This window comes from Aegilops tauschii, chromosome 1, assembly GCF_002575655.3.
Source record: "Aegilops tauschii subsp. strangulata cultivar AL8/78 chromosome 1, Aet v6.0, whole genome shotgun sequence".
Lineage (NCBI taxonomy): Eukaryota > Viridiplantae > Streptophyta > Magnoliopsida > Poales > Poaceae > Aegilops > Aegilops tauschii.
Genome location: NC_053035.3, coordinates 468435398 through 468458289, shown reverse-complemented (window position 1 = coordinate 468458289; position 22892 = coordinate 468435398). Strand labels below are relative to the sequence as shown.

The following is a 22892-nucleotide window of genomic DNA, read 5'->3' as shown; positions in this document are numbered from 1 at the left end:
CTGCTTCAGGCTCCACAATGTGTGGAAAATGATGGCACACTCCGGCCAGAAATGCCCCATTATGGTCCCGAAGCACCGCTCCACCACCAGCCTTACTCTCTCCTTTATTAACCGCACCATCAGAATTGATCTTAACCCATCCATCTTCAGGTGCTTCCCATTTTTGTGGCTGATCCGTCCTTTCTTGCCTCGGCTTTGGTTGATCAGCCTGCCTGAGCTAGATACTATATTTTATTGGTATTTTTTAACTAGATCAGGCTAATGGGAAGGCCATGCCAGGCACCTTTTTTTTGTTAGGCATCAGCCAAACAACCATCAGGCAGATTTCAGGCACATGCCAGGCCAGGTGCGTCGACCCGTGGAAGCAATCCAAACTGACCCGTATAGTATATAGACGCATTTTAGAGTGTAGATTCATTTATTTTGCTTCGTATATAGTTTGTATTGGAATCTCTAAAAATGCTTATATTTAGCAACGGATGGGAGTACACCTTAAAAACACATTGTTTATATATAGAGCATCCAAATCAAAATCCATTCTCACCGATGTGTTCCTTCCAATGAGATATTGAGATCCTCAACACCAGATCCCACATGAGCATGTTCCAACAAGTCTTGTTGAAAAGCAACTTTCTACCATGAAAAGCAAGTCTCTAGTATGAACATGCTTTTGTAGCACAAACTAATAAATTGAGACTTTCTTTTCGAAAAAAAAGCAGGACCCCACATGATGTTTCCTTGCATTTACATGTTTACTATCGTCATGAGACCTTTTAAACTAAATCCCGAAGGGACTCGTTGAGATGAATACTCTCTTCAAAAGCAACTACCGTGTTGTTGAAAAGCAAAGCGTGTTGTATAAATCTGTCAAAACCAGTAGGTTGACCGGGTTGACGTATTTTCAACACTTTCGATTATATATAAATTTATTCCCGCTCAGTCACACAGTATAAGTGTCTCAACTTTGTATTAAGGTTAGTATAAAATTGAGACGTTTATTTTGGGGCGGAGGGAGTATATGGTATTTTATATTGTCTTGGCTTTTTCTAGGCGGCGTGTCGACCCTCTACTTGTGTTGATCATTCACCGGCCGGAGTACTTGGCTTTGAAGCGTCTGTCGACGCATAATAAATCCCAGACAACGGAAGCATTGATCTCCAGCAAGAAGATATTGTATCCTTTACGTTGACGGGTCGCACCTGGCCGGCGAACCACCGGCGAAACAGCCGTCGCCACAGCTCACGAGGGGCGGAAGTCAAGGTGCAGCAGCGGCCGGTCCCCAACGGCGCGCTCCATTCCAGCAACAACCTGAACCATTCTTCACGGGCGGGCGGGCTATAGCCGCCGCCTGGCCTAGCATACACCTCCCCCTTGTCAGCCGCTCCCAGTTGGCCACCCGTCTCCGGCACACGGAGAAGACGCGACGAAGCACCGTCGGAATCAATTCCAGAAACAGACCCCTTTCCAACTCCCCAATCGACGGCGGCGGGCGTCCAGCATCCGTAGCCGCCGCACCCGACCGGAGCCCCAGCCCAGAGGGCGGGCGGAGGAACACAGAGATTCAAAGAAATAGAGGAGGCACCGAGGCAGGCAGGACATCGAGCCTGGTGCCACCCCGTGCTCGCCGCCGTTCAGCTCGCGGCCGCTTCCCCTGCAGCGAAGGAGCAGCAGCAGGAGGAGGAGGAGGCGGTGGTGGTGCTCGCCCCTGAAGCCGCCGTCGACTTCGGACCGCCGGCTCCGGCAGGAGGAACCTCCGCGCTTCGTTCGCCCTCCCGTGAGTACCTGTCGTCACTGCACCTGTCATCTACGCACTTGCGGTCTCCGTCTGTCTCGCTGCACATGCCCTGTCCACGAATCCAGTCCCACTCCCCTAGCGCTAATCTCGGATGGAAAACGCAGGCTCGCCAGGGGATCCGCCCGGCGAATCCATCGAATCGCCCCTCCTGCCCGCGCCGGAGACCAAGATGCCGCCACCGGGACCGGGAGCGGCGGCGGCGCCCATCCAGCTGGGGGTGCCGCCCCCGTACCTCCGGACCCACGGGGCCAAGATGGCGCGGCGGCACATGTACGACTGGATCGTGCTGCTCCTCCTCGCCGCCATCGAGGTCGTGCTCAACCTCATCACGCCCTTCCACCGCTTCGTCGCCGAGTTCATGATGGACGACCTCCGCTACCCCATGAAGCCCAACACCATCCCCGTCTGGGCCGTCCCGGTAGGTTCCCCATCCACCTGACTCCCTGCCTTATCTGCAAAATTTCTTCTTTTTCCTCCATTGACCGGACCTTGCTCGCCGGCGACGGCGGTGGACGGATGCAGATATACGCCGTCATCCTGCCGATGCTCATCTTCGCCGCCATCTATGTCAAGAAGAAGAATGCCTACGACCTGCACCACGCCATACTAGGCAGGTTATCCTTGCGGTGCTACCATTAATTGTTGTGCTGCAGCAGCCTGCAACTGCGTCAGTTTAGTCAGAACACCGCTCTTGTCATCAGTTCTGAAAGATGTGTGGGGAAATTTGCAGGCCTGCTGTTCTCCGTGCTCATCACCGGCGTCCTCACCGACGCCATCAAGGACGGCGTCGGCCGGCCTCGCCCCAACTTCTACTATCGCTGCTTTCCTGACGGGGTGCCGGTGAGCTCTCTTCCTAATTGCTTCTTCAGAGCTTTCCATTTCTTCAACATTTGCCATGCTGAATCCAATTGCCTTTTCAGAACTACAAGGCGGTCACGCGACAAGTCATATGCCACGGAGACGCAAAAGTCATCAAAGAAGGGCACAAGAGCTTCCCCAGTGGCCACACTTCATGTAAGCTTGGCCACCATCTGCAATTCTGAAGACCATCTGAACTTGTTTGAGTTGTACTGTAGCACGAACTGGTTATCTTTCTAAATCACTTCCCCCTTGGCAAAAAAAAAAAAAACCAGTTCGATCTGATAGTTTCCTCGTGTACATCTGGTATGGAATGCAGGGTCCTTTGCCGGGCTGGGCTTCCTGTCGTGGTACCTTGCCGGCAAGATCAGGGTGTTTGACCGGGGCGGACACATTGCCAAGCTCTGCATCGTGATCCTGCCGCTGCTCTTCGCTGCGATGGTCGGCGTGTCACGGGTCGCAGACTACTGGCACCACTGGCAGGATGTGTTTGCCGGTGGAATCCTTGGTACGTTCCAACTCCATCAGAGCCGTTATAAGTTCAGTAGTGTCTCCATCTCTTGAAGATCGCACTGACAGACCGCTGATCATGTGGGTGTATCTCTGCAGGGCTGGTAGTTGCTTCGTTCTGCTATCTGCAGTTCTTCCCGCATCCGGCTAGCAAACACGGTACATTTACAATTTATCCTGGATTAACGAAATAGATTTTCGCCCCGCTTTATATATAAAGCAACCACCACATCCACATGAGTACATTTGTTCTGGATTGTTAGTGCATACATAATGCCACTGCTCTTTGTTTCCGCCATTGTCGGATGTACATAAATGAAGCCCTTTTTCGCAACTACAGTATAACTGAAGTGGAATGTTACCTGTTCTGTTTCAGGGCTGTGGCCTCATGCATTCCGGCACCACAATCCGAACCCGGAAACTGAGAACCAAGGAACAACAGATACCCATCAGTCGGTGCCGCCGCATGATCTGTCCATGGTACAATATGTTGCCTCCATGGAGATGAGAACCAATGGCCGAGCGTTGGATAACATGGAGGCTGGCAGCGGCAGAGCCTGGTAACTGAAGACGACCACCATGGGGATGGGGGCAGGCACGCACCATGAGAGACATCAACCTTGTAGGTAGGTAGGTACTAGTAGAACTCTTGTTCTGTATATGTTTCTTGTAAAGACAAATAAAATTGCGCGATTTCGTTCGTGGTTGGACCGAATTAGTTCTAGTCCTTGAGTTTTCAGAATCAATCCATTGATCTAGTCCTAAACAAGTGCATTTTCTGTTCATGCAAATGCAGTATATACTTTTGCTATCACTTGCACCAAAATAAAATAAGTATTTTGTACATAACGTAACATGTTAGGAATTGACAAGCTGCCCCAAAAGGGAACGAAGAGGGAGTCAAATAGTGGTCATATCTTTTCGAAAAAGCTTATGGAACCAATTGAGGGGATATGATGAGTAAATAAAAAAACATTTTTGCGGCAAATACAACACATAGCCACCCTAAAAAAAATCACATAGCCACTGATATTGTGGATTTAAAAAAAACCCGACTGATTTAGGGGCATGGTCTGGTCACTGCTGCGTTTTGACGGGCTTTTATGACTGGTGGGGTCCACATGTTTGAGCTATGGTTGTCAAAGTTTGACAAAACGATACATGTACACATATTTGAGCATTTGGCCAATGAAAAAGAATATTTATATATGGTCTAAAGGCATTACTGTAAAAATCCTCGAATGTAAGCGAAAAGATTAAATAAAGCCCTCTTTGAGTAGTTTTTCTCCTGGGTATCTTCATAATTGGCAGTAACCTGTTGCAGACAGAACAAAGGACTGATATGCACATAAAGAGAAGAAATGTAAATATAGGGCAGTAGTGTATTTACAGACTTGAAGTTGAGTAATGACCACTCTTTTCTCAGACAGTAGCAAGTCAGAATCAAAAATGGGTTTATAAAGCGGTTGCGGAACAAATTTAGATCGCACAGAGGCTTGGTCTACCTTGAGTAATGTGACCTATCACAAATAGGGTGACGGAACATTACACCATCAGAGTGGATGATGAAACAATGAAGTTGAAGAAAATCATCGTCTTACGAAAAAAGGAAGACACGATCGTCACCTGACAATGGCCACAATTCGATCTGCTGACCAGTTACAACTGGGAACTCAAAAAAACTAAACGCCTCATCCTTGTTTACATGTACTTATGCCTTTCCAGACTTAATCGTTTCCCATCTAAAGTAAAATGAAATGCTCCCGTAGGAGACAGTTCGGATCACCGACATCTAATTTGCACCACATATGGTACAAAAAGAATGACATCCATGTGCTAAAGCTAAACTAATATTCTATAATATGAATGTGACTCCTTTTATGAATTTAACTTTGCAAATCAGAGAACATCATTCTCCATATACCATAAAACGATGACCAATATATTCAAAGATGACAATTTTGGACAAAATCATGGCAGTACGGCTACCTACAGGTTTTACCACAACAGGTGCATTGCAAATAGGATGATGACAGACAGATTCAAGGACCAAATCTGTTTGTAACATTTTGGCGTATTGGTCTACTTATTTATTTTGGACCACTACAAAATAGGCTAGCCCACTTTGGAAGCAAAATAAAACTGTAACTGTTGGTTTATTTGTGAACATTTAGCGTTGAATGGAGCTTGGAACGGCACCTTTAGAAGGTCATAAAACAATAACAATTCAGAGCAATCAAGAATAACCAATTCACTAATTCAGGCCAATGAATCTTATATGTGAGTACAAACAGTGCGTATATTAGAAAATGTGTGAAGTACTAAGGTACTCCCTCTTTTTTGACACTAGTGTAGTGTCAAAACAACGTCTTACATTATGGGATGGAGGGAGTACTGAGGTAGCAGGAGCAATAATTGCTAGAGTACCATTAGTTCAGAGCTATAAGACTGAGATAATCCCTCTGACTATCACAGTACAGAAAAACAATTTCTCAAGTAGTACAACCTCCGTTCCTAAATATAAGACGTTTTGGCAGTTTAAATCAAACTGGAACAGAGCGTAAGTACTATCAGTTGAGAGCAACAACAAACTGGAAACCAAAGCATAACCCAGACATGAATTGCTCGATTATGGAGACATACCAGACATGAATGGCTGTAGGTTTCCGCCATGGGATACAAAGGAAGGTCTGACCTCGAGCTAGAGAAAGAACAACTTTATATGGTTAAGCCTTGCTTAGGGGCAAACTCAAGAAAAATATTTCTGGTTTAGCCTCGCCGCGGAGAATGTTCCATAGGCTCCTTGAGACTCCATCTGGTTATGTATTACCTGATCCCCTATATCTATCTCAGTTCCAAGGAGGTTTTGGATTGCTTTGATGTTTCCTGAAAGCTACTGATGCAACACTTATCCTTCATAAATATATATATGAACAAACTGCAAGTGAAGGATGTGGGCCAGGAAGATGAACACAATGGTGATTTAGTAGATCTAAAAGACGTCACATTTCTAGTTATGTAAAGCTAACCACAGCATCATCATTGCTTATGGGTAGAATTGTTTTTTACTTGATCTCTTAAAACTCAGAATTGTTTACTTGATCTGTTGACACTTGAGATATGGCAACTATATCAGTATCATCAATATTGATGGGCAGCCCCTTGGTGTTTGCAAAAGCATCCAAAACCTCCTTCAGAAGCCTGGCTTCGTTAAATTCTCCTTTCAATACCCTTCAAAAAAAGATTCTCCTTTCAATACAACCAGGGTGTCATTTGCATACTGGAGCACCGGACAAGGCATGCTGTTCAGAGTAGGGTGTTGTGGCAAACCTCTGGAAGCAAAGTCTTCAATAATTTTCTGCAAAACATCCACTACTCATTGATTGGATGTTCAGATTTCAGATCACGTAAGTGTTTGCGTCGACGTTGGATGGATCGTTTGCGACAGCGAGCGCACACACGTGTCAACGTCGTCGTCGACATGTGAGCACCCAATCAAAGCTTCGAGTGTGAATATATGCTACTCTAGTGTTGTAGCTGGTCGTCCGCTTCAACAGGTGTAAGCCAGACCTGGCCCTGTGAACTTTCTGTGTCTCTTACGATGCTTGACATGGAAAAGTGTGTTACAAAAGATGCAAATAGATCATTACTAAAAGTAGATGAGAGAGATGATATGTTTTTTCTAAGAACGGGGAGATGATATGTTAACCAAATATGTCAACATGGCTATACCCCTGGAGCATGACTATAGGCGCTCATTTCCATGAACTAAATCACATAATACGGATCGATGACAAGTTGGTCATGGCCATCAGACACATCTCAATGCCCCATGGCCTGTCCGGACACCCTTGGCACAGGCGCCCGGACCATCCCCTTCATGATCTCCTGTCTAGCCAACAGCTTCGTTTAGTCTCTTTTGGCCATGCGACGGCGCATTTATATAATAGTTCTGAGTTTCATATGTTCGTCCCAAACACCTAACCCTCTGCATATTCCAAGTCCAAACTATATATATCCCTATATAGACAATCGACATAATTTTAACGTTGTGTACACTTAGGTGACAGGTGTGCGGCGCATATCCAACTTGATGCTGACGGCGTCCGGAACCCAGAATTCCATACAGCAGTTTGATTATTTGGCCAGTGTTGCTACACGTTGCATGCTCCCTCTCGTTTCTTTTTGCCGGCAATCACGCAACCACCAAGACAAGTTTCATAACTGGCGAATTCTCCTACACATACGCATATGTGATGACAGTGATGCAGCCTCAATGATTGTAATTTGCAGAGGTCCGCATCACCAATTTCATTGTCCTTTTCAGCCAGCACGCAGAGTCATTAGGTCACAGTTAATGTTTAACCAGGAAATGGCATGTGCCGCACTGTGACTGGTACACAAATGGAAATTAGAGATCTGCCGACAATTGCCAGGATGACACTCTGCAAACCACATCATCGATCGATTATATTTTTTACACAAAGCCAAAACAACTTTCCAAAGTCAGCCACGTAATAGCAAATTCCACACCTACTACTCCCTCCGTTCCTAAATATTTGTCTTTATAGAGATTTCAACAAGTGACTACATACGGAGCAAAATGAGTGAATCTACACTCTAAGATATGTCTATATACATCCGTATGTGGTAGCCCATTTGAAATATCTAAAAAAACAAATATTTAGGGACGGAGGGAGTATAAGCGAGCTCAGCTCATCTACCGTTATAAAAATGGCTAAACTGTAGAGTTTACAAAGTAGATGTACACATGGTTTTTGACTCCTTTCTACGTATGTATGTATGTACATCACTGGTGACAAAAACACAAGAGGCTATTTACATAACTTAGGCAACATGAACGGGCCGGCCAGGCTAGCCAGCCACGTCACAATGTCGCCGACGGCTGGCGGCGGAGGGGGGGCACCGGGTGGGTGACGGTGAAGGGGCCAAAGTGAGGCCTGCCGGGAAACAAGGTGGACATCGGCGACGGTCCTGGAGATGACACGGTGGAGACGGTGGAACGGGTGGTGGCGTCACATGATGAGCACGATGGGAGCGCCGCGCCGAACCCAGGCAGGTGGTGATTCAGATTGTAGAGCGGATACGGGGCACGGGAGGCGCGCAGCTCCGCCACCTCCCGTTGGAGCTTACGGTTCTCCCGTGCCAGCGCGTCGCAGCAGCGCTTCAGGCGCTCGCAGTCCGCCTCCATCTGCTTCAGCTTCGTCCTGCGATAAATATGATGTTAGATTTCGTCGCTCTTCTGATCTGGAAAATGATGACATCAAAACTCAAAAGGGGAAAACTACTGGCGTATAAATTTTGTTACATACCTGGCTCTTCTGTTTTGGAACCAGACCTCAACTTGGCGTGGTCGAAGGCTCAGCCGGTTGGCTAAACAGCTCTTCTGCTCCTGGATATATATATGCCGAATGAATCCAGCTATATCATCCACTTATTTTGATCGATTAGAAAAAATACGGAGGCAGAACAATATAGGGTGCATAGCATACCAGGGTTAGCGTGCTGTGCTCTTTGAAGCTACCCTCCAGAAACGCAGATTGTTCCTTGGACAGCCTCAGTTTCTTCCTCACCCTTGCACCTCCATTGTCTTCATCCTCTGAAGCTTCCTCATCAACTCCCTGTGTCACAGGAACCTCCATATGCATGGACGGCGGTGACAAAGACCTCGCTGTCGATGCTCTCCCATCCACCGGAACAGCAGCGTTCACATCAAACCCGCGTGAATTCGCACTCGCTGTACAGAAAAATGACTCATCAGCATACAAAGAATTTTACAGACAGAAGCTACGAGCACATAGCAACATATGGATGGACCTACTGGGATGGGAACCGATCAAATTCAACAGCTTGTTCTGCAGGATTCTCTTTAACTTACCTGTTTGTGCAGAGGCTTGGCGAAAAGGGCTTGCTCTGACAGGCAGTTCGGGGCATGCTTCATCGCTATCTTCTCCCTCCGCAGTTTCTATGCTTGTTCTCTGGTTTTCTTGGCCAGCTCTTTCGGTAGCCGTTACTCGTAGCCCTAGCGCAAGGTCGTCGTGGTCTTCTCCTTGGCATGTCGCCGGCGCAGGCATGGTGTTGGCCTTCACTGGAGTGGGAAGATCGCCTAGACTAAGCTCAAGCTCCATGTCAAGGAAAGGGAGGGGTCTTGGAGTGATGAGGCAAAGAGGAAACAAATAGCAAGTACCACATATATAGTGGTGGTCGGCCAATCAAGTAAGTAATCATCAGTTTTGACAAAATAAACTCAAACATGATTAAGTATCAAAGAACACGTTTGCATTATTATTATTATATAATGCTTGTCCCATCAACCTCCAATATTATATCATCTCTCCTGCTATTCCAATATTTTTTTTATCATGGTAGGATAAGTGTGCAATCTATTTGAACTTTGGAACTACTCTTATAGAGAGGGTTAACTGGAGATTTTCATATTTCAACCGAGGTCCACAAAACTATCATTTTGACATTAAAAAATAGGAGATTCTCAGAGGAGCATTATTACGAGCTATTATGAGTTATCATTTTGCATTTCTCCCACACATTAGGAAGCTATAAGACATTTTCTTTTCTTAAGGCAACAACCATTCTTGTCATTCCAAGAAAAGGCAGGGTTGAAAACCAAATAATTTATGCAACTAGTGCAATAGAAATCTAAAACACTTTGTCTTTTCTTAACAAAATTACCAGTTTTGCCCTTCCAAGAAAAGGCATGGTTGAAAGCCAAATAATTTATTCAACTAATAGAGGATTATCATTAATTTGATCAATAATTGTGCGTTGCATAAATAATACAGAATATGCTTTGTCAAAAGATTGCTTGGAAAGTTATCTCTCCTTAAGAAATGATAAGCTTATCGGTAAGACAATTCTTACTGTTAACCAAATCCGTACAGCAAGGCAGAATGCTCACTGAATCTATCACACTGACTGCTACGGCTGCCTATGGAAATAGGAGTAGTTGGTACCGTGATGTCCAAATGTCAAAATCTGAGCTGCGATCATCTTCAAGCTGAGGTTGTCTAGATACTCCACAAATAAGTAGCCCATGATGTGACAATCTGGAGTCTAATGTATGGACAACACGTAACAAAGCACTTTTTCAGAAGTTGTAAGAACCACTACACTAGGTAGCAAGTCCAATTGTGTAGCAGATGTTCTAGAGTGGCTTGGATGAGAGACTGGGAATTTTATTTTTTTGAGGACATGCAGGAGAACACACAAGTTAGTACAGGATACAAGCAAACTCCAACCGCCTACAACCTGAGGGCGATGAAACAAGGTGCTCTGGTGACACCCCCCCCCCCCAACCCCCACACACATACACACGAGAAGAAGTTGTGTTTGCAGTCATCATTGATTTTTATATTGCGTCGCAGATTACACCTTGCAAGGCGGTCATCGGGTGAATCGTTTACCAAGAATTCTGCGACCATCCTTATTGGCTGTGTGCATCCTACTATGCAGAGGCCGTGTGTGTGCTTCTTGTGTTTGTATCCTCTTGATGCTCCATTTTGAGCTAATAAAATCCGCCCTTTGTCGAATTCCTAACTTGACAGGTACATATTGTACTCCCTCCGTTCCTAAATATTTGTCTTTCTAGAGATTTCAAATGGTCACTACATACGAATGTATATAGACATATTTTAGAGTGTAGATTCACTGATTTTGTTCCGTATGTAGTCACCATGTCACCATTTGAAACCTCTAGAAAGACAACTATTTAGGAACGGAGGGAGTAGTAGATGGGGAGCTGCAGAGGCACACGTGCAAGATTAGAACTGCTTCCAAGGTGAAGATCAGAAGCTGCATCCCTTTCAATCTCATTAATCTGCAAAGAGAGACCTTGCCAGGGTTTTGTGCGGAAGTGCAACCATTTCCATCTGAAGTGTCTAATCAAAATGGCTACAAGACTTTGAATTTGCCCCCGTGCATAAGTATTATTATATTGAGCGTGGGCCTGAATCTTCCAGTTTTGACTCCAGTCAGACAAGATTCTGGATCATGATGATCAAGCAGCCCATATGCACACGAACTCTCATTTCCTATCTATGGGCGTGCGAGTTTCCAGTGACAAGGATCAGCGATTACACAGACAACGAACGGTTCTTGGTCGTAGTTGCAACAGAAAAGTTGAGGACTTTCTCTTGCAGAACTTAACATACACCTACACATTGCTTTCACTAAAATTTCAGCCATAGCCTACTTTGACAACTAGACCAGTAATATGTGTAAAATATTGCTTGACAATATATTTGGGAGGATAAAGTACAGGGAAGGCTGTTCGGCATGGCCAAAGGTACATATATACAAAGGGCAAACTGCCTCTTGACAACTTGTAGATTTGAAACTAATAATGTACAGGAAAAGTGAATGAGCTGAGGTCACCCTTTTGTTCTCACCGAATATTTAATTACAAAACTGATTAGATTTCTTTGCAGATAGACACGATACGACTGTTTGATTTTGGGGAACACTTTGACTCAGTTGAAAGGGCGGATGAGTTTTATGCAAAATAATGTCTTTGTGGAATATAAGCTTTAATAAATCCTTGTTACGGTTAACTAATTTAAAATATTGTCTGACAACAGAAGTCAACTAATATATCATCTATAACTCGGTAACCAATAGCTTGCTTTTTAAGGAATCACGGACTGAAGCAACAGCACTAAACCCTGGAATAGTACTTACTTTTCCAAATCCGGGCACGTCAATGGATCTTTAGGTTTTAAATTTTTGTTGAGAAGTTCCTGATAATATAATTTGCTGCCGTTAAGTAAATTTCTGATAGCAAAGTGTTATAAAACTGCATTTGGGGGTATGAAAACAGCTACGGATCAGAATATAAATGATTTGATGGCACATCGTTGTGTGCTAGAAACCTTCCGTGTTCATATTATGAAACAAGCTTCCTAATTACAGCAATTTATCGGTAAGAAAAGGATCATTCAACGAATCATTAGGAGAAAGTTGGTGACATCTACCCTGTGATATTTTATTATGTATTGGAGCAAAGTACAGCTACCGCAAAAGCATGAAACATTATTCATAAATCAAAAGGTAGAGTGAACGAATGAAGGCAATAAATCTCCATAAGTTTTTTTGACCGGAAAAACACGACTCTAATGCATATATTTTTATTATTTTTCAAACATAAATGTACAAGGAAAACAAAGAAGTAGAATGAAACCTAAAGCAGAGGGCGGGCTAGTCCCAAAGAGGTAAACAACAGAAAAACAAGAAGAAAGCTCTACTGACGACTAGCCCAGGATACATGAAAAATGAAACAAGGCCCTTAATGGACATTCTGTACCTAGCCTTGAAAAGTGTTGTATCTATTTCCCTTCATAAACCCCAGTCTCGAAAAATAAGCAGGCTTCTCTAGCTAGTTCAGGCTCTCAAGTCACCCAAGCATCATCATCAGCACCAACAATCAGCATCACATGCATATACTGGTGAGCAGAAGTACACTGCCTTTTACTCTGCTGCACACCGCAATAAATTCCTTTTGAGAAAGGCTGAGCTGCCTGCTCATTTTACAAACTGATCCTGATTTACTCCCAAATCCCACAGTTTGTACACCGCATCTGGAAGTGTAGCCTTCTGCCAGACATACGGGCTACGAAAGGGCATTTAGTTTAACTTTGAGGCGGTTGGGAATAATCATCAGAGGAGTCCAATTCTGGCCCCTGCAAACTGCTATAGCAAACTAGCTAATGCTTTTTTACTTCTGAAACCTGAGAGGAAGGAGAAGCCAAAGAAGAAAGACATCACAAGCACAAACCACAGAGCTAAGAACGAAAACTACAGGAGAAGGGGAAATATCACAAACAGGCAGATGCGGTGCTCATCAATGGAAGGTGAACATGTTGCAGAGTTAAGATGAACCAAAACACGATTGCGATTCTCTGTCGTTTCATAGATTACAACGAGTTTGCTACGATGGTGCAAACTGGGAACTGATAGTTATCAGTACAAATATGAGAAATTGTTGATGGTATGAAACTCAAGGGCAGAAATCACTAATCAGCCACAGACAGACATATAGACGATGAGGCAAAGGCACGAAGTCATGTTGTCCTCATTTTCCAGGTAATCTAGCTATTTATCTCCGGTGCCTCCAGTCCCTTGAAGAACAAAAAATGATCAGTAAAGCAATTTGGGACTATTGGGAATTTCGAACAAAAGGGTAGTAAAGCTGGACAGGAACTGAGTGTTAGGTAAATACCTTAGGTGGGATATTGTATTGATCTGCTCCGCTTCCTTTAACTTTGGACACATGGATATCTCGACGGTCTTTATTCTTGCAAGTGCCTTTGCTCCACCAATTGAAACTAGGTTTGGACAATCATTGATCACCAATTTCTCAAGTGATGCAGGAGGTGATATGCTCTCGAGTTGAAAACAATGTACAACAGTAAGTGATGTTAATCTTGGTAGGTTATGTGGTTGAAACCAACTTGGGAGCCAGCTATCGTCATAGTTTTGGAGGAACAAAGACTTGAGACTGATAGGAGGCTGTAGAACTTCAAGCACTTCGACATCATTGTTGTCGATATCAAACTCAATATCAGACTCAGGGAAACCTGTGGGACGATCCTCCCGCATATTCAGTTTCAACTCATCAAGATATTTCTTATTCTTCAGGTTTAGTTCTGCGGCATGATCTTTACTTAGCAAGTGCACATCAATAAGCTCCAAGTGCCCACGGAATTGGTTCAGATTCTTCATTAACGTAATCTTTCTCCACTTGTTATCTGGACCAAGATACATGCGACACCCATCATAATATGTTAATCCAACTGATTCAAACTTCTGCAAACTAATCAGTTTACCAAAGTCATCGGGCAAGCATTCTAGCCTGCAATTCTTGGCATATAAAATTTGAAGATGATAAAGCCAACAAAAAGTTGAAGGGATTTTCTTCAGAGGGCGAGCTTTGTTGATTTCAAGGTACCGAAGATGCTTCCAATTGCCAATATTATCTGGTAACTCATTTGTGGAGTCACAAGAAATCACGCGCATACACAGAAGTTTAGTACACCATTCGCCCATTACAAAGCCTGTTTTTCTCTTTAAATCCTTCTTGCAAATTAGGGTACGCAACTTTGTGTAATTGCATAGCTTTAACAAGCTGGAATCATCAAACTCACTGCTAGGGAGTACGTAGAGATGACGAACATTCTGGGGAACTTTATCCAAGTCACTCCTATTTCTTAAGATGCAGCAGTCCTGCTTTGAAACCATTTGTGCCATGTCGTGTAGCAAGTCATGGATTACATATCTACTACTAATTATTTGAAAGAAGGATCGTTTTACAAGGTCTTCAAAATACTGGCAACCAATATCTTGAATTGGAACACCACACCGAGGATCCACAAAACCTTCTGCCACCCAAATTTCAGCTAAGCGTGCCTTATGAAATCTGTAATCTTTAGGGTACACAGCACAAAATGCAAAGCATTGCTTCAGGTAGAGTGGTAAGTACATGTAGCTCAACCGAAGTGCAGGCAAAATGTCAGTCTCCTCTTGTTTCAACTCCCACAGTTCACTCTCGAGTATAGAATTCCAATGTGATGCTTGAAGGTCCATGCTTAACATGCGTCCTAGAGTTTTGGCGGCCAGAGGTGAACCCTTTAGTTTAGCAAGTATACTTCTACCAATGCTCTCTAACTCAGGATCGTTATTAGAACCCTCAGATCCAAACGCACACAATTTGAAGAAATTCCAAAAGACGTCGTCCTTCAGACCTTCAACTATAATGGGCTCCATTGTGCGCACCCCCTCGGTAACATTTGGACATCTAGTCGTGACCAACATCACACTTCCATGTTGGGCACTTCTAAAAGGTGCACAAAACCTCTTCCAACACTGCCCATTTTCCTTCAAGGCATCATCCCACATGTCATCGAGGACTATCAATAACCTCTTATTGTTCACATGGTTAGAGAGATCACGTTGAAGAGAATCCAAATTATCAGTTTTTGCCTCATTTCTAGTACATGATTGTATTACCTCTTTAGTTAACCTCTTCACATCAAAGTCATCTGAGACGCAAATCCAAATTATCATGTCAAAGTGAGATTTCACTCGTCGATGACTACAAATATGTTGGGCCAAGGTAGTCTTCCCAACACCACCAATTCCAACAATTGGCAAAACATGAAGACCCAATATTCTCGATTGATTACCAACATGATTGCTTGCTGATGTGCTTGCCAAACTAGTTGCCCTCTTGCGTTTTGAAATTGCAGGTACATTGAGAAATCCCAGTAAGCGCTTTAGTTCCTTGTCACGACCAAATATTTTTGTTTCATTTGGAAAAGATGTGGTCTCCGGCCTGACTATTTTGTCAAAGCATCGTGTAACTCCACGGAGCCCCATATTCTCCAGCTGACTTGAAAGATGGTTCAACCTCAATTGGACATCATTCAGTTTGTTGAAGCTGCCTTGTACGGCAGTATGAAAGAAGTCAATGAAAGAAGATTGGCTTGCATTGCCCTCCACTTGTACCTTCTTCTCGTACCATCCAAACTCATCAAGAAGGTCCTCGGCCTCAGCCACTGCATCCTTGAGATTAGGAAGGAGCTTGGCCACAACATGTTCGTGGCTTCTCCACTCTGCTTTATTAACGAGGTCGTACATTGCAGGAAGGGTATCCCTGAGGCGTTGTAGGCCACTCTCCAACTGCAACACATGGTCCTGGAGAATTTGCTCCTGTGAGCCACTCCATCGGGAGTAAAGAGAGGGAATGGCAGATTTGGCCCATTGAAACAAAGTGACACATTCGTTGACGGCACCAACAACCCCAACAGCGGATAAGCTCATGCTGACTGGAATAGACATTTATATCCGTCCTGCGAGCAAGCAGTCGATGCAATTAGCATTTAGGAAGTAATTTTTCTAGTCAGATTATATAACAAGCTGACTATTTGTATACAACAAGCCAACTATTGTAGTGATTATTTTCTCAAGATATGTTTCCACCAAAAATCCTAATGAAGTTAGTTCCAACGGATAAAGTAGAGAAATGTCATGAAGTGAGAATTAGCTGATAAAGTTTAAATATTTCTTTGCAACTGTTAAGTGTTAACGCCCTGACCAGAAATCACGTACGTACGTAAAATATACACTGGGATATTCAAGTGAGATTTATTCACATATGAAACTCAGTTTGATTATGATTTATGCATGCGATATTTTATCTTTGATTTCAGAGCTACAATAGATTACTGGGTTCTGTTTTGAACAAAACATGGAAAAAAACAAAGGGGTATGTGGAAAGCGGAAGGAGAAATGAAACCATAGAAGAAAGCAAGGTTGAGGGCTCACCTGGACCAGTGCTGCTTGCCGTCAACGAGCGATTCACCGTCAAATGTGCAGCAGCAGCAGGAAGAGGTGATAAATCTTTGATGGGTGTGAAGGAAAGGGAGCTTAACAATGTCTTAGAAAAAGCCAATTCTAGGCGGAGAAACCAACCATGGTCTCGCCCGGCCTCACAGCTTTGTCTGCCTGCGACAACAATGAAGTGAGATGCCATGCATATATGATTCTAGATATCATCGTATCTTAAGTTTGTCATGCTAGCTGCTCCTTGTTGCATATCCTATTTTTTTTCCAAGCTGGACACGGTCACTAAGACAAATGAATTGAATACAAAGCAAGCTGAGTACTGACAAACTGTTTTCTTTAGTTACTGAAACACCAGTAAGAGTAGCAAAAGAATGCCACTCCAGTAGCAACAGAAATGGGCAAAAACGCCAAGCTCGATTCCTTTCGATGATCAAGGCCAAGGGGATCGAATGCTTAACAAGGTGAAACGAACGCCGCCGATTTGGCTGCACTCAAGAACACAGATGACCGATCCACGCAGCGAGATGCATATGCTGCAGAAGCCTAGACACCAGTATTTGTTTGGCTACAAGAATTCTTGAGAGGTCCAGGGCACACCTCAGAGCCACTGCATTATTTGAGGTCATCACATACAGGCTTTCATTCATTCAGTTAAGTCTACAATGGAGTTTGTACTTACAATTTACAAGTACAGTAGTTGTTGTTTCTTTCGAAAAGACAAGCACAGTAGTTGTATCTCCTGAAGATTGCGCTGACAAAGTGTCGATCGTGTCGTGTGGGTGTATCCGTACAGTGCTGGTGGCTGCTTTGTTCTGCTACCTGCACTTCTTCCCACATCCTGCTAGCCAACACGGTAGTTGATCCTGAATTTCTAGTGCATACATGATACAGTTTGATACATAATGTAATTCAGGATCAACGGTGTCAGGTGTTACTAGCAATTCAGTTGATACATAGTGTAATTCAGCAGTACATAATACCATTGCTCTTTGTTCTGCCGGTGTCAGGTGTTTCAAATGAAGCCCTTTTAGCAAACTCTGTTCGGAAATAAGTGGCATGGTTTTAGTTCAGATTAAAGCCACATCACTTATTTCAGAACAGAGGCAGTAGTATAACTGAAATGAAATGATACCTGTTCTGTTTCAGGGCTGTGGCCTCATGCGTTTCATCATCACAATCTTGACCCAGAAACTGAGAACCAAGGAGCAACAGATACCTCGGATTGCCATCAGACAGCACTGCCGGGTGATCTGCCCGCCGTCCCATATGTTGTATCCAAGGAGATGAGAGCCAACGCTAAGTCCTTGATCCGGGTGAACTGGTGGCACAAGTTGCTTCAACTTATTACACGATGTCCTCTGCTATCATTAGTATTCATGGCTCCTGATTTGTTGTAATAAAAGTGTAAAATTTAGTGATTTTGTGGTCCTTACATGTTATCCATGGTGTAATGATTACATATTGTGCTTTAAAATGTACAGGTCATACTTTGCCGTGATATATCTATAAGGATTGCTGTTTTACAAGCTAATATTGTGCTTCTGCTTGCAAGCAATTTGCAAATAAATTATTATTTGGCTTACCAATTATTTGTACACATCGGTATTTGTTATAAACAGACTGCTTTTTTGTGCATCAGTCGATACATTCATTGCACGTGCAATCTTACTAGTGCTCAACAGTACCTGAATTCTTCATATATAATATACTTTTCTGTGGTGCTTTTAGCATCTTTTTTTATGGTTTCATGACAACTCTCTCGTCTTTCAGATGCTGATAACCCATGGCGACTGCCATTGCAGATGGCATGAATTATCTCTAGAGACCGGATCACTGCATTTAGTTTAAGTGGAATACAAGAATAACATGACCACATTCTGTCCCAAAATTTGAGCTGAATACAAGAATAATAGCACAACATTTTTTCATGATGAGTGAACAATTCTATATGAGTAGCCAAACAGTGTCAACTACAGATAGATTACAAAATGTTACAAGGACCAGAAGACAAATACCTGAGGTCACACAATGTCAAGGAGATCAGAGTTGAAAGTTTTTCCCAGACGAAATCTAAGACTCAAGACAGGCCATTCGCCCAGCAGCTTCGTGAGAATGGGCAACAAAGCTACTGTAATGCAAATTGCAATGGCCAACCAGTGGAGATGTGGGGGCAACACCGTATATAAACCAGTTGAAAAGGCTGTGGTAGTTGCCACATATGCAAACCACATGAGCTTCTTAGTAAATGATCTATAGTAAACCAAGAACTCGTAATCCTCCCACCTTGCCATGATGCATATGAAGGCGACAGCAAATGAAGAGCACATTGCTAAGGTGTCAGAGATCAAGAATGCCTGAAATGCAACCTTGCGAGACATGACGGGAAGTCCTTCGCTTCCCGCGCCATTGCTGTATCCTCCAGGTAGGGTGAAAGCGGCAGCAAAGGCGATTGTCGTAATGAGGATTGCTACTAACGAAGTGTTGGTCGTGTATATTTGAGTTAGTGATTTTGCATCCTTCCTTGATGCATTAGTCGCCTCTTGCTTGGCTTTCCGATGAAGATTATAAATAGATCCAGTATGTTGAGGATTCGCTTTTAGCATAAGCATGCACACTTCATTCTGCATGAATTAATAAAAGGGAAGGTACAAATGACCTCATTCTGGGTACAAATGACCTTATACCATAAGCATGCACAATTCATTCTACATGAATTAAAAGATAACATACGTAAGTTTTGGCATTCTGTATGACCTTCCACAGTTCCCAAGTTGCTGGATCACCATTGTTGTCGATCATTGTTACATCTATATCCTCGTGAGACAGTAAGGCAGCGACTATTTTAGGATTGCAACTTTGGACTGCATAATGTAGAGGGGTTTTTCCTTGGTTGTCTTGCATGTTAATGACTTTGCGAAGCTGCGGTGTCCTCAGGATAAATTCGGTGAACTCTGCATGATTGTTAGTTATAGTTGTATGTAGGAGTGTCCAACCATCCTGGTTATCTACTTGACAATAAGGAGCATCAGGACAATGTTTAAGAATCTCTCCAGCAACATCAATATGACCTCGATATGCGGCAGCATGAAGCAGGGGAAAACCTTTTGTGCTCATTTCATACCCTAAAGAACAATCATGTTCTAGCAATACTCGTAGCATGTCAACCTTGTTATAAAGGACAACCAATCTTGCTGGTGTATTGCCGTACTTGTTAGCTGCTCTGGCCATTTCAGGTCGCATCCTCATAATTTTTGTAGCAATGTCTGAAAAATAGTCAAGAGGCATGAATTAGTCAATGATGGGCCGAGGAACGATGATTGCCTTTGGCGCACAACTGATACTGTAGATGCAAAAGCCGAGGAACCATAACATCAAATATGCTGTAGATGATCCTAAATTTTCAATCCCATGGCCGCTTTGATGTAAATACTACACTATATTACTGTAATCTATGCTGCGCACCTAGGTCTCACCTCCATTCCCGTTTGTAGCTGCAGCATGCAAAGCATTGTTGTCACACCGTCCCGCATGACTAGAATCTGGAACATTCAAGAGTTCCTCAAAAACATCTGTAAAATTTCTCTTTGCCGCGATGTACATGGGTGAGTCATTGAACTTGGTCACATGCTTCGACAGGTCAGGCTCTGCTGCTATCAACTCCAGCGCAAGCTCCCTGTGGCCGCTGCGAATGGCATGGTGCAGTGCATTGCATCCATGCGTGTCTTGTTGCAAGATTGCCTCACTCAACCGCAGTGAGCGGTAGCATCGGAGTAAGACAGAAGTCAATGAGACCCAGCCACGTGTAATGGCAGTGAGAAGAGGCGTCTCCCCATCCAAATTTACAGTGGCAAGGAGTGATTCCTCCAGTGCCACCACATCCGTGCAAAACACCTGGTGACCATGGATGGAGGATATGTGGAGGCAGGTGTTCCCTTGCAGAGTTTTTCCAAGAAGAATGCTTTGATCTTGCGAAGCCATCTCCTCCATTGATGTGGAATCACCAGATGCGGCTGCTTTCAGGAGTCGTCGGTCCATCTGTGGCTCTTCGTGTCCTCCTTCCGATGAACTAGCTGCTGATGTATTGTCTGTCATCCATATCTTGATTTAACTAGCTGCTGATGTATTGTCTGCCATCCATATCTTGATTTAACTGTGGAGGAGGAAAAAAAAGAGCAAATAGAAAATCTGCTAAATTAACCGAGCTCCATTAATTCTACTCCGAAAGTTCCGCAAAATTATCCAACCTCAAAGGAAAGGGACTCACCTGACCTCAAAGGAAAGGGACTGGAGTACTCCACAGGAGAAGAGAAATGCTAGCTAGCTTCGTGCTGTTTACTAATTCTCTTCCAGTGGGATATCTATACATATAGTGGACAGACAAGCAGAAGCAACCAACCAGTTGATGAAAAACAACCAATAAGCCTCTTTATATTCGCTGACCATAAATGCGCGCACATGTGAAGATCAATCGGCATGAAGAATCTGCGAGTAGGAGGCAGTACAGTTACCCTAAAAAATTAATACAAGACAGGCTGTCCAGTTCTGCAAAATTAGACAAAATTTGGAAGCCCGCTGAACTAATGCCAGAATAGTAATTAAGTAGTCGGAAGATGAAGAGAACATCCCACTAAACTAATGTTCCATGGAGCATGACATTTGATCAGCCATGCGACTGCACCTTTGATCTGATGATGACTCCGCAAACGCGGTCGTCATCCTAGCACTCAGGGGGCATTTGGTTTGGTTTGGCTGAGGATATCCCTAGCCATGTGTGGTTGGGGATATCCCCATCCTCGTGTTTGGTTCTAAATTGAGAGGTGGTTAAGGTCTTAAGGGTAGCCAAATTTATGTTTGGTTAGAGACGAATACCTTTGCTGTGATGACCTCTTTGCCATGAAATGGCAAGATTTCCCCCCTATACTTGTAATTTGAGTTCTGTTTTTTCAATCAACTAATAATTACACAAAAAAATATGTATCATGTAATATCTCAACAACACCATACGAAAAATGTATTGGATTGTAACTCCATGGTCCAAACATATCCATGCGCACAACCAAATGCATACACTGTAGTCTGACAAAAAAAAAAGTGTCTGAAACTACATCATACAAGGCAAGCCATACATTAGCAGATCATTAAAAGATGAGCACCAGACCGAAGCCGGTGTTGCTATCTCATGGCACAGCCAGATGCAAACATACTACCCTGAAGAATGTTATCTCCAGTCTATAATTAAGCAAAGCACGCGCCGCCATTCCCCGCCGCCGAGCTCGCCATCTCCTAGCCGCCCTTGCTCACGTGGGCAGAGCTTCGGGACCGAGAGAGGAAAGGGAGAAGGAGAGGAGAAAGCGGCTGCACCTCGACCGCGTCGCCGCCGCTTGCTCAAACGCGCCGCCGCCGATCCAAATTGTAGCCGCCGCAACTGCTGCCTTGTTCGTGGCCGTGAGGAGAGAAGCAAAGTGTGGATAGAGTGCTCTGTTCGGGAGGGGCGAGAAAAGAAGGGAGATTTGATTATTTGCCACTTATTACTTTGCACTTTGACAATTTGCCACTTTTTACATTGAATTTGATTTTTTTCCACATCTTACTTTGAACTTTAGTTATTTGCCCTTTCCCCCCTAAAAACAATCCTTTCAAATGTACTTGATGGTATATGCTTGATATATATCCAAAGTCAGTGACCATATTGCCCTTTGTACATGTTTGACTGAATTAGACCGAGCCCTTCACGTGAAATTCCTCAAATTCCCTAATGTGCCCGATGAACCTTATTTGGGCTAAGTCTCTCCACATGGAGGTGTGTTGGCAGCCCAACATCAGCCCATAAGTCCAACACATGTCAGCCGTTGATCTTCGCTGCATTCAACGGTTGAGAGCGCTTCTAAGGGAAGTGAGGCAAGGAGAAAACCCCACTCCACCCCTGCTGGTGTGTGGCTGCCATTCGTGAGAGTGAGAGAGAGAGAGAGCACACAAGAGAAAACACAACCTGAAAGAGAGAGGAAGAAGAAGAAGCAGAAGTTCTGTCTAGATTTGCTGCATCTGACTAGACAGTGTTCAAGCTGGTGCTTGGAGGCTCAAACGTGCTTGGATTGACCCCAAACTTGGTGAGCTCGTTGCTTACTTTGAGTACTTCGATTTGGTTAGTTGGTTTGAGGATTGGGTCAGTGGAGCATCAGATTTGAGAGTGGTTTTGTCAGCTCTGACTGCTGCAGTTTCAGAACAGAGTAGTTTTGGGAGACGAACGATTTGGGTAGGCAAATGATGTCCAATTGAGCTGAAATTGGAGGGGGTGTCAAGAACTCATGTGTCTACTTGTCTGCCAAATTTGATGTTGTTTGGTTCAGCAGTT

At 43.8% G+C, this 22892-nt stretch overlaps 4 protein-coding genes across 6 annotated transcripts; 1 reads left to right on the top strand and 3 right to left on the bottom strand.

The window, feature by feature from the left end:
- The first annotated feature begins 1057 nt into the window (after window positions 1-1057).
- LOC109771433 (lipid phosphate phosphatase 2) lies at window positions 1058-3932 on the top strand. Its single transcript, XM_020330118.4, has 8 exons — window positions 1058-1774; window positions 1900-2213; window positions 2318-2405; window positions 2526-2635; window positions 2716-2809; window positions 2973-3161; window positions 3263-3322; window positions 3540-3932. Exons 2-8 carry the CDS (start codon window positions 1965-1967, stop codon window positions 3725-3727), a joined length of 978 nt encoding a protein of 325 aa, XP_020185707.1. The 5' UTR covers window positions 1058-1774; window positions 1900-1964; the 3' UTR covers window positions 3728-3932.
- Window positions 3933-7509: 3577 nt separating this feature from the next.
- On the bottom strand, window positions 7510-9357 carry LOC109771440 (homeobox-leucine zipper protein HOX7). 2 transcript variants are annotated; one of them, XR_012187438.1, is made up of 5 exons: window positions 9063-9357; window positions 8677-8921; window positions 8497-8576; window positions 7875-8391; window positions 7510-7702 (listed from the first exon to the last, which is right to left on the bottom strand). XR_012187438.1 is itself a non-coding variant. In XM_020330140.4 (4 exons), the coding sequence occupies exons 1-4, from the start codon at window positions 9310-9312 to the stop codon at window positions 8052-8054; spliced, it is 915 nt and encodes a 304-aa protein (XP_020185729.1). In that variant the 5' UTR covers window positions 9313-9357; the 3' UTR covers window positions 7602-8051. The 2 variants fall into 2 exon arrangements, 1 of the variants encoding a protein (XP_020185729.1); XM_020330140.4 differs by having other exon boundaries at window positions 7602-8391.
- Window positions 9358-13091: 3734 nt separating this feature from the next.
- LOC109771444 (putative disease resistance RPP13-like protein 1) lies at window positions 13092-18817 on the bottom strand. The gene is made up of 5 exons (XM_020330144.4): window positions 18556-18817; window positions 17673-17923; window positions 16520-17577; window positions 13416-16044; window positions 13092-13314 (listed from the first exon to the last, which is right to left on the bottom strand). Exons 4-5 carry the CDS (start codon window positions 16031-16033, stop codon window positions 13293-13295), a joined length of 2640 nt encoding a protein of 879 aa, XP_020185733.3. The 5' UTR covers window positions 16034-16044; window positions 16520-17577; window positions 17673-17923; window positions 18556-18817; the 3' UTR covers window positions 13092-13292.
- LOC109771432 (protein ACCELERATED CELL DEATH 6) lies at window positions 18421-22178 on the bottom strand. 2 transcript variants are annotated; one of them, XM_020330117.4, is made up of 5 exons: window positions 21902-22178; window positions 20805-21022; window positions 20014-20690; window positions 19271-19803; window positions 18421-19161 (listed from the first exon to the last, which is right to left on the bottom strand). In XM_020330117.4, the coding sequence occupies exons 3-5, from the start codon at window positions 20630-20632 to the stop codon at window positions 18562-18564; spliced, it is 1752 nt and encodes a 583-aa protein (XP_020185706.1). In that variant the 5' UTR covers window positions 20633-20690; window positions 20805-21022; window positions 21902-22178; the 3' UTR covers window positions 18421-18561. The 2 variants fall into 2 exon arrangements, with proteins under 2 accessions (XP_020185706.1, XP_073357324.1); XM_073501223.1 differs by lacking the exon at window positions 21902-22178 and having other exon boundaries at window positions 20810-21022.
- Between the last annotated feature and the right edge of the window lie 714 nt (window positions 22179-22892).

Bases quoted from the DNA above. Each gene is read 5' to 3' on its own strand.
- LOC109771440 (XM_020330140.4), bottom strand. From the start codon at position 9,312: ATGGAGCTTGAGCTTAGTCTAGGCGATCTTCCCACTCCAGTGAAGGCC. The intron at 8,922-9,062 runs GTAAGTTAAAGA...TTTTCTGTACAG, and splicing joins CCAAGCCTCTGCACAAACAG to CGAGTGCGAATTCACGCGGG. The intron at 8,392-8,496 runs GTATGTAACAAA...TATTTATCGCAG, and splicing joins TTCCAAAACAGAAGAGCCAG to GACGAAGCTGAAGCAGATGG.
- LOC109771433 (XM_020330118.4), top strand. From the start codon at position 1,965: ATGCCGCCACCGGGACCGGGAGCGGCGGCGGCGCCCATCCAGCTGGGG. The intron at 2,810-2,972 runs GTAAGCTTGGCC...TATGGAATGCAG, and splicing joins CCCCAGTGGCCACACTTCAT to GGTCCTTTGCCGGGCTGGGC. The intron at 3,323-3,539 runs GTACATTTACAA...GTTCTGTTTCAG, and splicing joins GCATCCGGCTAGCAAACACG to GGCTGTGGCCTCATGCATTC.
- LOC109771444 (XM_020330144.4), bottom strand. From the start codon at position 16,033: ATGTCTATTCCAGTCAGCATGAGCTTATCCGCTGTTGGGGTTGTTGGT. The intron at 13,315-13,415 runs GTATTTACCTAA...TTGTTCTTCAAG, and splicing joins AATACAATATCCCACCTAAG to GGACTGGAGGCACCGGAGAT.
- LOC109771432 (XM_020330117.4), bottom strand. From the start codon at position 20,632: ATGACAGACAATACATCAGCAGCTAGTTCATCGGAAGGAGGACACGAA. The intron at 19,804-20,013 runs GTGAGACCTAGG...ACTATTTTTCAG, and splicing joins AGCTACAAACGGGAATGGAG to ACATTGCTACAAAAATTATG. The intron at 19,162-19,270 runs GTATGTTATCTT...TAATTCATGCAG, and splicing joins TACAGAATGCCAAAACTTAC to AATGAAGTGTGCATGCTTAT.